This window comes from Emys orbicularis, chromosome 11, assembly GCF_028017835.1.
Source record: "Emys orbicularis isolate rEmyOrb1 chromosome 11, rEmyOrb1.hap1, whole genome shotgun sequence".
Lineage (NCBI taxonomy): Eukaryota > Metazoa > Chordata > Testudines > Emydidae > Emys > Emys orbicularis.
The window spans coordinates 20498555-20511277 of NC_088693.1; the positions used below are offsets into that span (position 1 = coordinate 20498555).

Here is a 12723-nt window from a genome sequence, read left to right on the forward strand (position 1 = left end):
TTTCCAATCAGGATTGGTTTAAGACCTGAAGTACAGGTTATCTATCTATCTGTCTAACTATCTATTAATAGAGGGCAGGAATATAGATACAGAGACTAAGGGCCTTCCCATCCCTGGACTTCTCCCATTGACAAGGGCAGCATGGATTTTAGTGGGAATTTAGCATGCAACTAGTATGTCCATATTACAAACAGACAGTTACCAAAGCACTATTTCAATGAAAGCAGTGATAATGGATTGCAGCTAGTTTGTTAAATGGTTGCTGTTGACATTCAAGATATAATAATGATTTTCAAAGCACATCTACAATTGCTCCTAGAGTCTCCCTGATTTTTCCAGCTACAGTTTGTTTAGTTGTTTTTTATCTCAGATTTTCAACCTTGACCAAATTGCATTTTGTGGAAAAACACATAGCTAGAATGTGTGTGAGAGATGCACATGTATTTTCCATACAATATAGTAGTTAATACATTGTCCTATTGGAGGGGTGAGACTACCCCAGAGTAGAAGAAGCAGGTACAGGGTCACCAGGGTACTGATTTTCTGTAAATATTTAATGCTGATTAAAGTGAGGGGCTGAAATCACAGCAGAGCCAGGCACAGTGTGAGCAGGTGCTCTGAAAGCTTTCTCCTATAGCTCTGCCAGTGCACTTCAGTCCTCATCGGCTGCATCTTTGCTTGTTCAGTGCTAATCCTGGCACTCACCTCAGAAAAGACTGTCAATTATACCAGTCTGTCCAGTGGTCTTGTGATGTACAGTAAAATATACAATACAACGGGATGAGACAAGATTCCTTTTTACTTGTGACCTTATTAGGATGTCAAACCTGGGTCTCCAGAAGTGAAATACTAATGATTAACAATTGATTAGACTAGTGTATCAACCTTAGATGATTACCAGGAACAGTAATTGTAATTTGCACCTTAACCTTGCCTTTAAAATATATCCACAACATTGTGACTCTATTTTGCTTTGTTTTTCCCGAATGGTATGAAAGGTATCCAATGACTGGTGAGAATAAAATTTTACTCTGCATTTTAATTACCACAAAAACTGATATTCTCCTTTAAAATTGTCTTTTAGTAATATAAGAAATTCCTACTTTCACTTGCCATCTTGCGAATGGTTCATCATCAGCCATGAAGCGTGCAGCCTCTGTTTCTGTGCTGTTCAGAACAGGAATCTGGCAGTCAACGGCCGTAGAGCTGAGAAAATCTGCTTTTGTGGGTTCTTGTTCTCTTGATATCCAATTGCCATTGAAATGCTACAGAAGAAAATGTATGCAGGCAGAAGCCAGATACAAATGAATTCCACTTGTCAGCACATATTTATATTTCTAATTCATAATGTAAAGAATTTAGCCTTGAGAAGCAAATCTCACCTCCCCCTCCAAGGCTGCAGAAGGCCCCAGAAAAAGCAGAATCAGTGTGGTTCTGCTACACAAGGGAAACCAGCTCAAGCAGGAGTCCCCATTCACTGTGTGCCATATAGCCTGGCTCCATCTGAGACACCTGAGTAATTGGATTCGGCAGGTGTGAGGCCTGTCAGAAGAGTAGAGGGAGGTGGGACCTGCTGGAAATCCAGCAGCCATTGCCTCCCAGGAGCAGCAGACCTTACAACAGGCTTCAGAACTGTGCTGTAACCCTTCCAAAGTACCCACTACCTCCTCCTGGCTATTCAGGCTTGGAACTGGGTATAGCCCTTTCTGACTTCAACAGGTCACTTGTGTGGGTAAGTTGCGCAGGGTTTGCCCCTAATGTGTCGATGGGAACAGCTTCATTTTGAAAAATAATCTATCCTGTCACTGTATCAAGGAAGCCTTCTTTAACTACAATTTAAATATTATATTTCACATTCAAATACATTTAGAAATACAGCCATGCATACAGATTCCAGATGCACAAAATGAGAAATAATACTGTGATTTTAGGCCTCATTGAATGAGGGTATAGCTGAGCCAAATAAGAGCTAAACAAAGTTTGCAGAAAAAAAGAATGGTGAGAATATACTGCTTTGGCTCACTTATGACCCAATCATGTTAGATTGGCTCCAGCTCCCGTTGCTTACAATGTATATGCTTGCACCAGGAGTTGAAGGTGTTCTGCACCTGGTAATGACAATGGGATAGGAGGGGACTCAGGCCCAGATCCTAAAAGGTATTAGACACCTAATTCTCATTGAAATCAATTTACTGAAATCACTGATTTCAGTATTCAGGACTATGATTCTATGATCTGGGCCTCTGGGCCTTACAGGATTGGGTGCTTTTACAAATGTAAGCACGTAAATAGTTCTACTGTATTGCTGATTGACTTTGCGCTCCCATGGTACATTGCTTACAATCAGTCTGGTGACCTCACAGTGCAGATCTGGAGAGTCTCTGAAGCTGAGGCCAAACACCCGGATCCTGTTACAATCAGAAACTCGTATATCACAGAGACCCCTGTTCTCTAAGTCTGTGATCTCCAGCGTGTTCTCTGAAAGGGTGAAATAAACATAGAACTTTAGAGAGAACCAGTTAAACTCATTTCATTTTTATCAAATTGTTCTTACTGTTGCCTTGCTTTTTTCCCCAAATGCTTTCCCTTGTATTCAAAGCTCATATACCTGTTATATGTGCTTTGAAATATCACATACAAATAGCACAGCCGTACGCGGGTAGCAGCAGCAGCAATCAGCATCGAAGGGGATGAACCTCTGGTCAGACAGTAATCCTATTGAACACACAGTGCTGCTAGGCTGATATCAATGAGTTTTCTGCAACTCATTTAATCAGTTAGCTAAGAGATTTCACTTTTAAAGGAGCTGTGTATGTAATAATATTAACCAACCTCACAGGCTTGTTGTGGCAGTGAGGGGTAAGTCATTAATGGGTGAAACTTAACTCTGCAGACAGCCAGAACTAGGCCTAGGCATCACTTAAAGTCTTACTTAAACCCTATTTTGAGGGCTTAACTGGGACAGAGGGTATTTCTACACAGCAAATTAAAACACACAGCTGGCCCATGCCAGCCAACTTGGGCTCACGGGACTCAGGTTGTGGTGCTTGTTTCATTCCTGTGTAGACTTCCAGGCTCAGGCTGGAGCCCGAGCTCTGGGATCCTCCCACCCAACAGAGTCCTAGAGCCCAGGCTCCAGCCCGAGCCTGGAAGTCTTCACAGTATTGAAACAGCCCCATAGCCCGAGCCTCTTGAGTCTGGTTAACACAGGCCAGCTGCGGGTGTCTTGTTGCTGTGTAGACATACCCTTAAATGCTGCATAGTCCTTGCTGTCCCTCTGCACCAGGTGGAATTTAACTCATTGATGTTTGTAAAGTGCTTTATGATCCTCAGGTGGGTAGCGTGACAGAACTACTGAGTTTTATCGCTTTTTGGGCTTCCTTATGCTATGGTGGAATCACTGTCCAAGGAATATACAGAAAGAGAATATTTAAATCGTTAGCATATTGAGTTAAAGTCCAACCCAGGTATTTACCTTTTCTCGGATGTAAATTTTCCCTTCTAATTTTAAACTAAGTTGTTTCTTTTCTCTTCTATACAGTTGTTGTATATCTGGGCACTTTTAGGTAGTCAGAATGCAATGCCCAAATAGAAATTTAGCCAGCATGCTGAAGTTAATACCTCTACTCTTTCAAAAAGTGCCATGGCATAGATCTAAGTGTCAGCCCCCATCAGCACAGTATCTGAGCACTTGTCTGTCATCTATTATGACTAGAAAAGGTCAGGATAATAGTTTCATGTTTCATCAGTAAAGATTCATAGAATTTTAAGCCAAAAGGGACCATTATGATCATCTAGTCTGACCTCCTGCATAACGGAGGCCTTAGAATGTCACCGTTTTCTGTATCAAGCCCATAACTTTGGTTTGAGCTACAGCATATCTAAGACAGCACCTACAGAAGCACAGTATTACCTAAGACATGGGTTCTCAAACTGGGGATTGGGACCCCTCAGGCGGTCACAAAGTTATTACATGGGGGTTCGCGAGCTGCTAGCCTCCACCCCAAACCCCACTTCGCCTCCAGCATTTATAATGGTGTTAAATATATTAAAAAAGTGTTTTTAATTTATAAGGGGGGGCACACTCAGAGGCTTGCTATGTGAAAGGGGTCACCAGTACAAAAGTTTGAGAACCACTGACCTAATACTACATTATAATGGTACATTGGCTCAGTTCTGATTCAAGGGACAAAATGCCACAAACTGAATTGACAACAGGACCTCCTATGGCACCTATCTTTCCCTTGAAGGATCTCCCATCTAAGAACTGATGGGGACTAATGAGGCTTAAATGTGTGATCCCATCAGATCACAGCTCAAGGTGGCATAGCTGCATGTCACTTGTTTTTTGAGGAGGGGAGAAAGCACAGCAAATGTAGAAAAGAGTAAAAGGCTTCTCCTGTGCTTTTGAAATGCTTTTAACTTTTTTTTGTTAAAGGTTTTATTGCAGTGGCATTAAAAGTACTGTTGGGCACAAATGCTGTATTTACAAAAAGAATGTTAAGCTTATTAGCACTCATCAGCTGGTTGAGTAGCCATGTAATATACAAACCTATTAGTCGGAGGTGGTGAACAGTTTTGATCAATTGCTTTCTTCTATTGTTAGTGCATTAAAAAAAACCCACTTCATTGTGTATTTCATGATATTAGTAGAGCCTACTAATACTGTTGTAGCTAAGATTGTGTTATTTCCATTATTTCAGATTTGCAAGCTTTTTAGAGCTTAAAAATCATATTAGGTTATAACCAGATAGGAGTGGGGGAAAGGAATATACTTATATAGCCGTTTCCTATACGGGAATACATGTGGCTACTCCCAGGGTGCCCCCTAAAGCAGGCATGTAGTTTGCAGTAAAGCAAGCTCTGCTCTGTTTGTATAAGGTTTGCTCACATCCTGTGCACATCTCAACTATATCAAGTATATGTCAGGGCCAAAGCAAAATTATCCAGCCATGCTAAACGCTCAAATGACTTACACAGTCAGCTTGACACATTTAGTATTTACTTCACCTCCAGACACCCCTTCCATTATTTCTTAAAATTGATCTGAAGTTAGGTAAGCATGTTCCCATATATATTTATGGTATCTTCTACCTGAAATGGTAGATCTAAGGATTCCAGATGGTTGAAAATGGGATGAATTTTTGATTATTTTTTTTTTAAATTATCCTTGGTGGTTTTGTTTTGTTTTGTTTTTTAGAAGAATATGTCAAAATTTGAAAATTTTCTACCAGCTCCACTTGGGAGCACCCTAGTACCCAATCATGGAGTTGGGAGTCTAATTTTAGGCATCCATTTATGAAAACTGTGGTCTAGTTATGTGATGATAATTTATGTTTAACTGTGTGAATACCGAAAAGAAAATAAACCTAATGCATTTCAAATTCTTCCAAATTCTGCTTATGTCCAGATTATTTGTTTTTCAAATGTATAAGCCAATAACGTTCTATGAACTTGACTGATAGCAAAAAGGAGAAGCAAAAACACAACTTAATTCAATGCAAAGTGTTCCAAAGTGCTTCACAAACTATAGATGTGTACACTACTGAAATGCAGCCATTTCTGGTGGTAAGGTGCCAACCTGCTGCTGTGCCACATGTGGTATAACAATTAGTGTGCAGGAAATTTAAGAGGTAAATCCTTTATTCTTCACAAAAGTGTCATGGTGTGCAAAGGAGACAGGACTTTGGATTTGAAGGTCTCATTTGAATATTTTTGACATCTGTGTATGAGTTTGGATTCAAATATGTACCTAAGCGTAGGTTCCTATCTCATGCTGGTGAGCAGTAATAAAATGAAAAATACTATGGGCCCAATGCTGTAAACAATTATGCTTGTTAGTGTAACAGTAGCCACTGGAATCAGTGGATACTGGCTCACTTCTGTATGTCAGAACTTTCTTTGTAGGACCTGATCCAAGGCCCTGTAGAGTTAATGGGACTTTGGATTAGGCCCATAGTCAGTATCTTTAGGTATATGACTAGTCACATTGAACTCTAAGGGGCTACTTATGTGAAGTTATTCACCTACATTAGTGTCTGCAGGATCAGGGCCTATATGTCCACAACAGAGCTGGATGATGTCCATAGTGAGTATTTTAGTAGATGAATGTTGCCTTTTTTTTCGGTTTGCAAGTTGTTTGTAAATGAGCTTTGGTTCTTATGAACATGTTCACTATTCAAAATTGTTTGAATAAGCTTTTTATGGGTGTTCATGAACTATTCTGTAAGGAAACTAAGGTTTCCCATTTCATTTGGTTTTGGTTTTGCAAGATTTAAGTCTGAAACTTCCTGTAATGCCTTCACGCAGCATGGTATAAGGAATTATACACTTACATTTGAATGTTCTGGCTGTTGTCAGACCTCCCATTTTATGAAGTTTTGTAGTATTGAATTCTCTATACCTCAGAAAATGGTCTTGTTTAGCCACGTGCTTCACAGAATTGCTTTCACTGCTTTGCATTAAAGCAAATAAACTAATCAGCAGAAAAGACTAATCTCCCTGATCTGATCTTCAGGGAACAATATGGATCACTGAGCAAGCAACCTTCCACGGACCTTATGATAAGAATTTGATATCCTTTTAGAATTCAGTTTCTATTGACTTTGTAACTATCAAGCTAATAACTCCACTAACTCAGCCAGATTTGTGCTTTGGATGGAAAGACCTGGGAGTTAAAACAATAGATTAAGGGTGATATTGATGTTTGTCTTTTCAAATGTGTGTGTTATTACATTATCACTATAAAAATTTTAAACTAAAATTGCTATGGAAAGAAAAAGACTTCAAAACTAAACCAGGTTTGTTAACCCTTAAGAATCACTTACAAAACCCTTAGAAGTCTGCTTTATGTGGCTGTGGAAATCTCTTGCCTTTAACATACATCAGAGTATCTCAGTAGCAAAACCTGTAAGGGTTAGTTCAGAAATGTTTTGTTTTAGTTTTTCATGAGGTTTGTATATGCTATGGTGGTGATTTTCCCAAATATGGTCCTTTTGCAGCACTGGTTTGCTCAGTATAAAAGCATCTTTTACAGATCGAGGGACGTGATCGTTCCCCTTTATTCGACATTGGTGAGGCCTCATCTGGAGTACTGTGTCCAGTTTTGGGCCCCACACTACAAGAAGGATGTGGAAAAATTGGAAAGAGTCCAGCGGAGGGCAACAAAAATGATTAGGGGTCTGGAGCGCATGACTTATGAGGAGAGGCTGAGGGAACTGGGATTGTTTAGTCTCCAGAAAAGAAGAATGAGGGGGGATTTGATAGCAGCCTTCAACTACCTGAAGGGGGGTTCCAAAGAGGATGGAACTCGGCTGTTCTCAATGGTGGCAGATGACAGAACAAGGAGCAATGGTCTCAAGTTGCAGTGGGGGAGGTCTAGGTTGGATATTAGGAAACACTATTTCACTAGGAGGGTGGTGAAGCACTGGAATGCGTTACCTAGGGAGGTGGTGGAGTCTCCTTCCTTGGAGGTTTTTAAGGCCCGGCTTGACAAAGCCCTGGCTGGGATGATTTAGTTGGGAATTGGTCCTGCTTTGAGCAGGGGGTTGGACTAGATGACCTCCTGAGGTCCCTTCCAACCCTGATATTCTATGATTCTATGATTCTATGATCTGGGGTACATTTTTCAAAAGCACATAAGTCCTGTTTTCAAAAGGGACTTTTGAAAATGTTACCTCTAGTGACATCGAGGCCTGGGTTCCTCCTTGCTAAAAATTACAGAGAGTCCTGTGGCACCTTTAAGACTAACAGATGTATTGGAGCATAAGCTTTCGTCTGACGAAGTGGGTATTCACCCACGAAAGCTTATGCTCCAATACATCTGTTAGTCTTAAAGGTGCCACAGGACTCTCTGTTGCTTTTTACAGATCCAGACTAACACGGCTACCCCTCTGATACTTGCTAAAAGGTGTTTATTGTGTAGTATTTTAATTCTGAACACTTTGTTCTGCATCCTAGAAAAGCATCTTTCTGTAGGTGTTCAGGGCCCACTTCTGTACATGCCCATTAAGTAATTTTATTCACGTGAAAGGTCCCACTGATGTCAATGAGCCCACTCACATGAATAAAGTTATGCTCTTAAGAGTGTGCAGTATTGGGCCTTTGTATAGCTGTGTGTGTAAGCTGGGAGGAAGGAATTAATAGTGCTAAAAGCAATTTGCAGATAAATCTGAAAAAAACCTCAATATCCACATTAAAACATTATTTGATGTAACTGAAAAATATACCAAAGTAATAACCAAATAGTTAACAAATTCCAATATTTTTGCAATGTTTGATGTACATTTTCATATTCCGTCCACATCTGTTTTCTGAGATGCTCATGTAGGCTGGGAAAAATGTATTAAGTTGAGATTTTGACCCTCAACATAAAAGTTTCCATTTACAGACTTTACACAGCCTCATCTGCAAAATAGAGTTATCTCAGTGCATAGGCCATACTCCTTTGGAGACACTAGGAATATCAGCTTGAAGGAAGTAAGAATGTATTTTTAGTACATTTAAGCTCTGCCAAAAAACCCTGATCCCAGCGGAATGGCAGCAGCATGTTAAACAGCTACATACTGTACACGGGAAACCTGGATACTATGCTCCCGGGTTTCAAAAATTAGTAGTGAAGGGACATGAATATGATGGGATCAGAGGGTGTTAGCTCCTAGTACATAAACAACTCTGCCTCACTTGTCATCTTTGTGTGTGTTTGGAGAACGTGTGGGAGCATCTATTATACTGGCCAGTCACAGGAAATGTTCAAAAATTCACAATCAGCTGAATAAAAAGAAAAATCAGAATGGTGGAATGGAAAAGTGGAGTCAGTAACAAGAAGAGGGACTTTAGGAAAAAGAAATGAATATTTTTAAGACAAAAGGCCTGATTTTCTCTCCTGTATGCTAGTGCAAATCAGCCCTAACTCATTTGAAGTCAATGAAATTACATGGGTGTAAGGGAGAAGAGAATCAAGTCCATTATCTTCAATTTAGAAGAAAGAAGTCTTCCAAAAGAATCATGCCCATTTAAGAACTGCAGTGTTTCATCATAATAGAATGGTCTTTTGGCCAACAAGGCTTAAATGGTAATCACTGTGATGTCCACTATTTCCACTATACTCAAGGATATGTCAGCATTTCTTTTAAAAGACAATTTTTTGATAGATTGCTATAACTTGTCCCATTAAAAATGTATTTCAACCTACACACAGGTATATGTGGTGATTTCCAAAATTACCCCAAGATAAGGTGTTTTGGTTTTAGATTTAAATTACTATAGCAAAACCAACTTCTAAAAATTGGATTCAGTTGATTTATGTGAGGGATGTTTTGTGATTTCAGAGGACTATTCCCTACTAAAAGCCAGCACTGTCCTATAAAATACCCTACTCTGTTCATCAAGGGTCTAATCTAATTTCAAAGGACCAGATCTACCCCATTTATCTTCATTGAGTAGCACCTTACTCTGCAGGCTGTTCTACTGATTTCCATGGGGCTACTAGTAGAATAAAGTACTACCTAACACGAGTGTGGGTGGCAGAGTCTGGGCCAATGAGAGAGAGATGAGACTCCATGAACAGCTACTGCCTTTCTGTATAAAAATCAATGTAAATTAAGTTTGAAAAATTAACTATTTTTCCATTCGGTGTTTGGTATGCAGTGTATAGTCTAATTTATGCACAGAGAATGTCCATGACCCAATGCACCATAATGGCCTACTCAGAGCTGCTATGATCTATCATATCTATAAACCACATATTAAATGTGCCAAAGAGTATGTATTTACTTGACAGACTAATGGCCCTTAAATGATTTCCACAGCCCGTCATGATCTGGAGATTAAGGACCATGGAGCTGATAGCAGTGAAAGCACCATATTTATTTCAAAGTCAATATGTTCTCATATAAAATCTCAACAGTAGATTTTTTTTTAACAAATAAAATCTGAAGATAGCACCCTTCCCCTTAGGACTCAAAGCACTTTCAATCTTCCCTTTTAATTTTCCCTTCTGTTTTGTTCTATAACATAAACAATGAGAGCAAAATAATATGTAGGGTCAGCTTTAAACTTCATTGCCCATGATATTCCATCCTTGGCTATCTTTGTACTCCATCTTCGGCCAGAGGAGTCAGAAGGGCTTAATAGAGCTCATGTGCCATCTGTGCTACCAGACCGTTGGACGTCTTCATTCCAAAGTTTTCCACTTTGGTAGCTTTAATTCAGCCCCATAGCATTATATAATATAGATTTTGTTTTTCATTAATATTCTGTAATTACAGCTGCAGTAAAAGAACAAGATTTGGGCCCAAATCAGTATGATAAAATTCAAAATGGTCAATATAACTATTTAAAAAATAACACCACGTAACTCATGTAACTGCTATTATAAGTGGCTACAGGGGACCTGTTTGGCTCTGATTCAGAGCTCTAAAAATTCAGCTAGATCCCAACAGCTTCTTAGCAGAAATGCTGAAATCAAGAGGCATATTCACATCTCAGTATACAAGGGTTTAAACACCCGGCTCCTTCACCTTCATATGAGAATGATACATTCCTAAATATGGTGGGTTAGCATTATCTTCTTGTCTTCCTGTAATATGTTTTAAGACATTTATTCTTTTTCTTTGATAGCTGGAATTGTTTCCCCCAGAACTTTCCACATTTGAATTGAAACTTGCAACCAGAGCTCTTAAGGTGTCATTACCTCAGTTAAACTCATTTGTCCTTATTATTCCTCATTACCTTTTATTTTGTAATTGCTCTAGAGAGCTTTATAGAAGCTGCATATAATATCCATCTATGTGTACTTTACTGGTTATGAATTTCTTTATAATCAATGTGGTCAATGTATAGAAATTGGAGGCGCCAACCTGATTTGTTAACCATGGTAATTGGATTCTCCATTTAATTACAGGTGGTAATGACATTTTAAGCACCTTCTACAGGTGTTGGGAGTTTTTATTAAATGTGAAGCAGCATTAAGAAAGTCTAAGCTTCTGGAGCACTGCCAAATTTCAGAGGTGCCTTTCAACTTTAAATTGCAGTTTTCATTTGAGGATAATTATAACTCTGGCCACCTGGACAGCTCCTTGTTGAAATCAACATTACATGAGGAGTAAATCTACAAGAAACATTCAGCTCTAGTGAATTCAAACATGCTTAAATGCTGAATTATTTGAAATGTGTTCTGGGTTGTGTTTTCATTCCTTAAAAATATTATATGGACACCTTATTTTCCTGTACCCTTCAGTGATATACATTTCCAATGTCAGAAACACATTGTCATGTACTGACACTAGGGGTAGGATTTTGGTGAGTGTGAGACAAGAAATTTCAAATATGCTCCTGGTATTATTCTCTTTGCTGTTATGACAATTTTAAGGCATGCATGCAAATTCTGAGAAAATTTAAGAAAGTTATCCTATACTTTGTTCTGCAGCTTATGGGTACAGATAGGTTCAGATCAAGGACTCTCCTTCTGCTTCATTATTCATGTACCTTTTCCCCTTTGGTAACTTCTTCCAGAGAGTGGAATTTAAATAAGCATCACAGAGGACAATCTCTGTTCCAATATTAACATACACTTTATTGTATCTTGGGTCTTGCACCTCTTAAAGCAAGTGTGAGGCAACTTTGTACTTTCTCCTACAGAAACCCCATTCCATTCTTTCCTCCTCCTTAACTTCTACACCTTTTATTCTCTGAGTGTATTGTAAATCTGAGGCTTATGCTATTTGTCCTTGTCCATGAGTGACTGTACAAGTGTTCCTGAACAAGCTAGAATTAGGCATGCGTGTTCACCCTTAGTATCTTAGAAGAGGTTGAGAGATACTCAGTTCTGAGAACTGAAGATAATATTTTAACTGCTGTTTAACAAACACAGCATTGCTGTTTAAATTGGTCCCTTCTACTGTGTGACACTGTAGCACTCGTCTCTGTGAATAGGTTTTATGCAGGCTTGGCAGAATTTAATTTTTATTTTTTAAAGACGTTTGATGGATAATGCCAATGTTTATTTTTATGCATTTTTTCCTATTTTTATTGATTTGAATTTTCACTGGAAATTGGGGGTGGTCAGACAATTATTTAATGGCAGTAGTAGATGATGAGATTAAAAAAGCTAAAGCTTCATAATAATTAAAACACAAATTGTTAACCTCATGTCAAAGTAAATAGCCTTAAATCAAACTCTAATAAGTTCTCAAGCAGCATTTCCTCGTTTGGCCTATCTGTAAATTTCAATTATTATCGATGGAAATACTTTTTCATTAGTTTGTGTGTGCACAGTGAAACTCACATATACCGATGTTTACTGATAAAAATCAAGTTCTTCGAAGCCTAGTTTTATGTCGAAACACAATCTTCTCTTAACATTTTTGGCCAGTAAATGTAAAAAAAAAAAAGAAAGCCCTATGTCAATGCAATGTTAAACAAGTAGAGATTAAATCATAAAGTCAGTGACTGTAAAAGTTAAGGTTCAAACAGCAACATTAACTTTGGCACGTTTATACTAAACATATTAATTTCATAGGTTCATAGATTGCAAGGCCAGAAGGGACCATAATGATCATTTAATCTGTGCTCCTGTATAACACAGGCCATGGAACTTCCCCAAAACAAATTCTAGACCATCTCTTTTAGAACAAACATCCAATCGTGATTTTAAAATTGTCAGTAACGGCGAATCTACCAAAACTCTTGGTAAATTGTTCCAATGGTTAATTACTCTCACCA

General features: G+C 38.7%; 1 protein-coding gene across 1 annotated transcript in view; it reads right to left on the reverse strand.

Annotated features, from left to right (window-relative positions):
- The window catches only part of LOC135885737 (von Willebrand factor D and EGF domain-containing protein-like), a 253396-nt gene that overhangs the window by 105500 nt on the left and 135173 nt on the right, over positions 1 to 12723 (reverse strand). The window contains exons 13-14 of the mRNA XM_065413644.1: positions 2342 to 2478; positions 1104 to 1265 (exon numbers count right to left, since the gene is read on the reverse strand). Coding sequence (XP_065269716.1) covers positions 1104 to 1265; positions 2342 to 2478 — 299 coding nt within the window. The remainder of the gene's footprint in view (positions 1 to 1103; positions 1266 to 2341; positions 2479 to 12723) is intronic.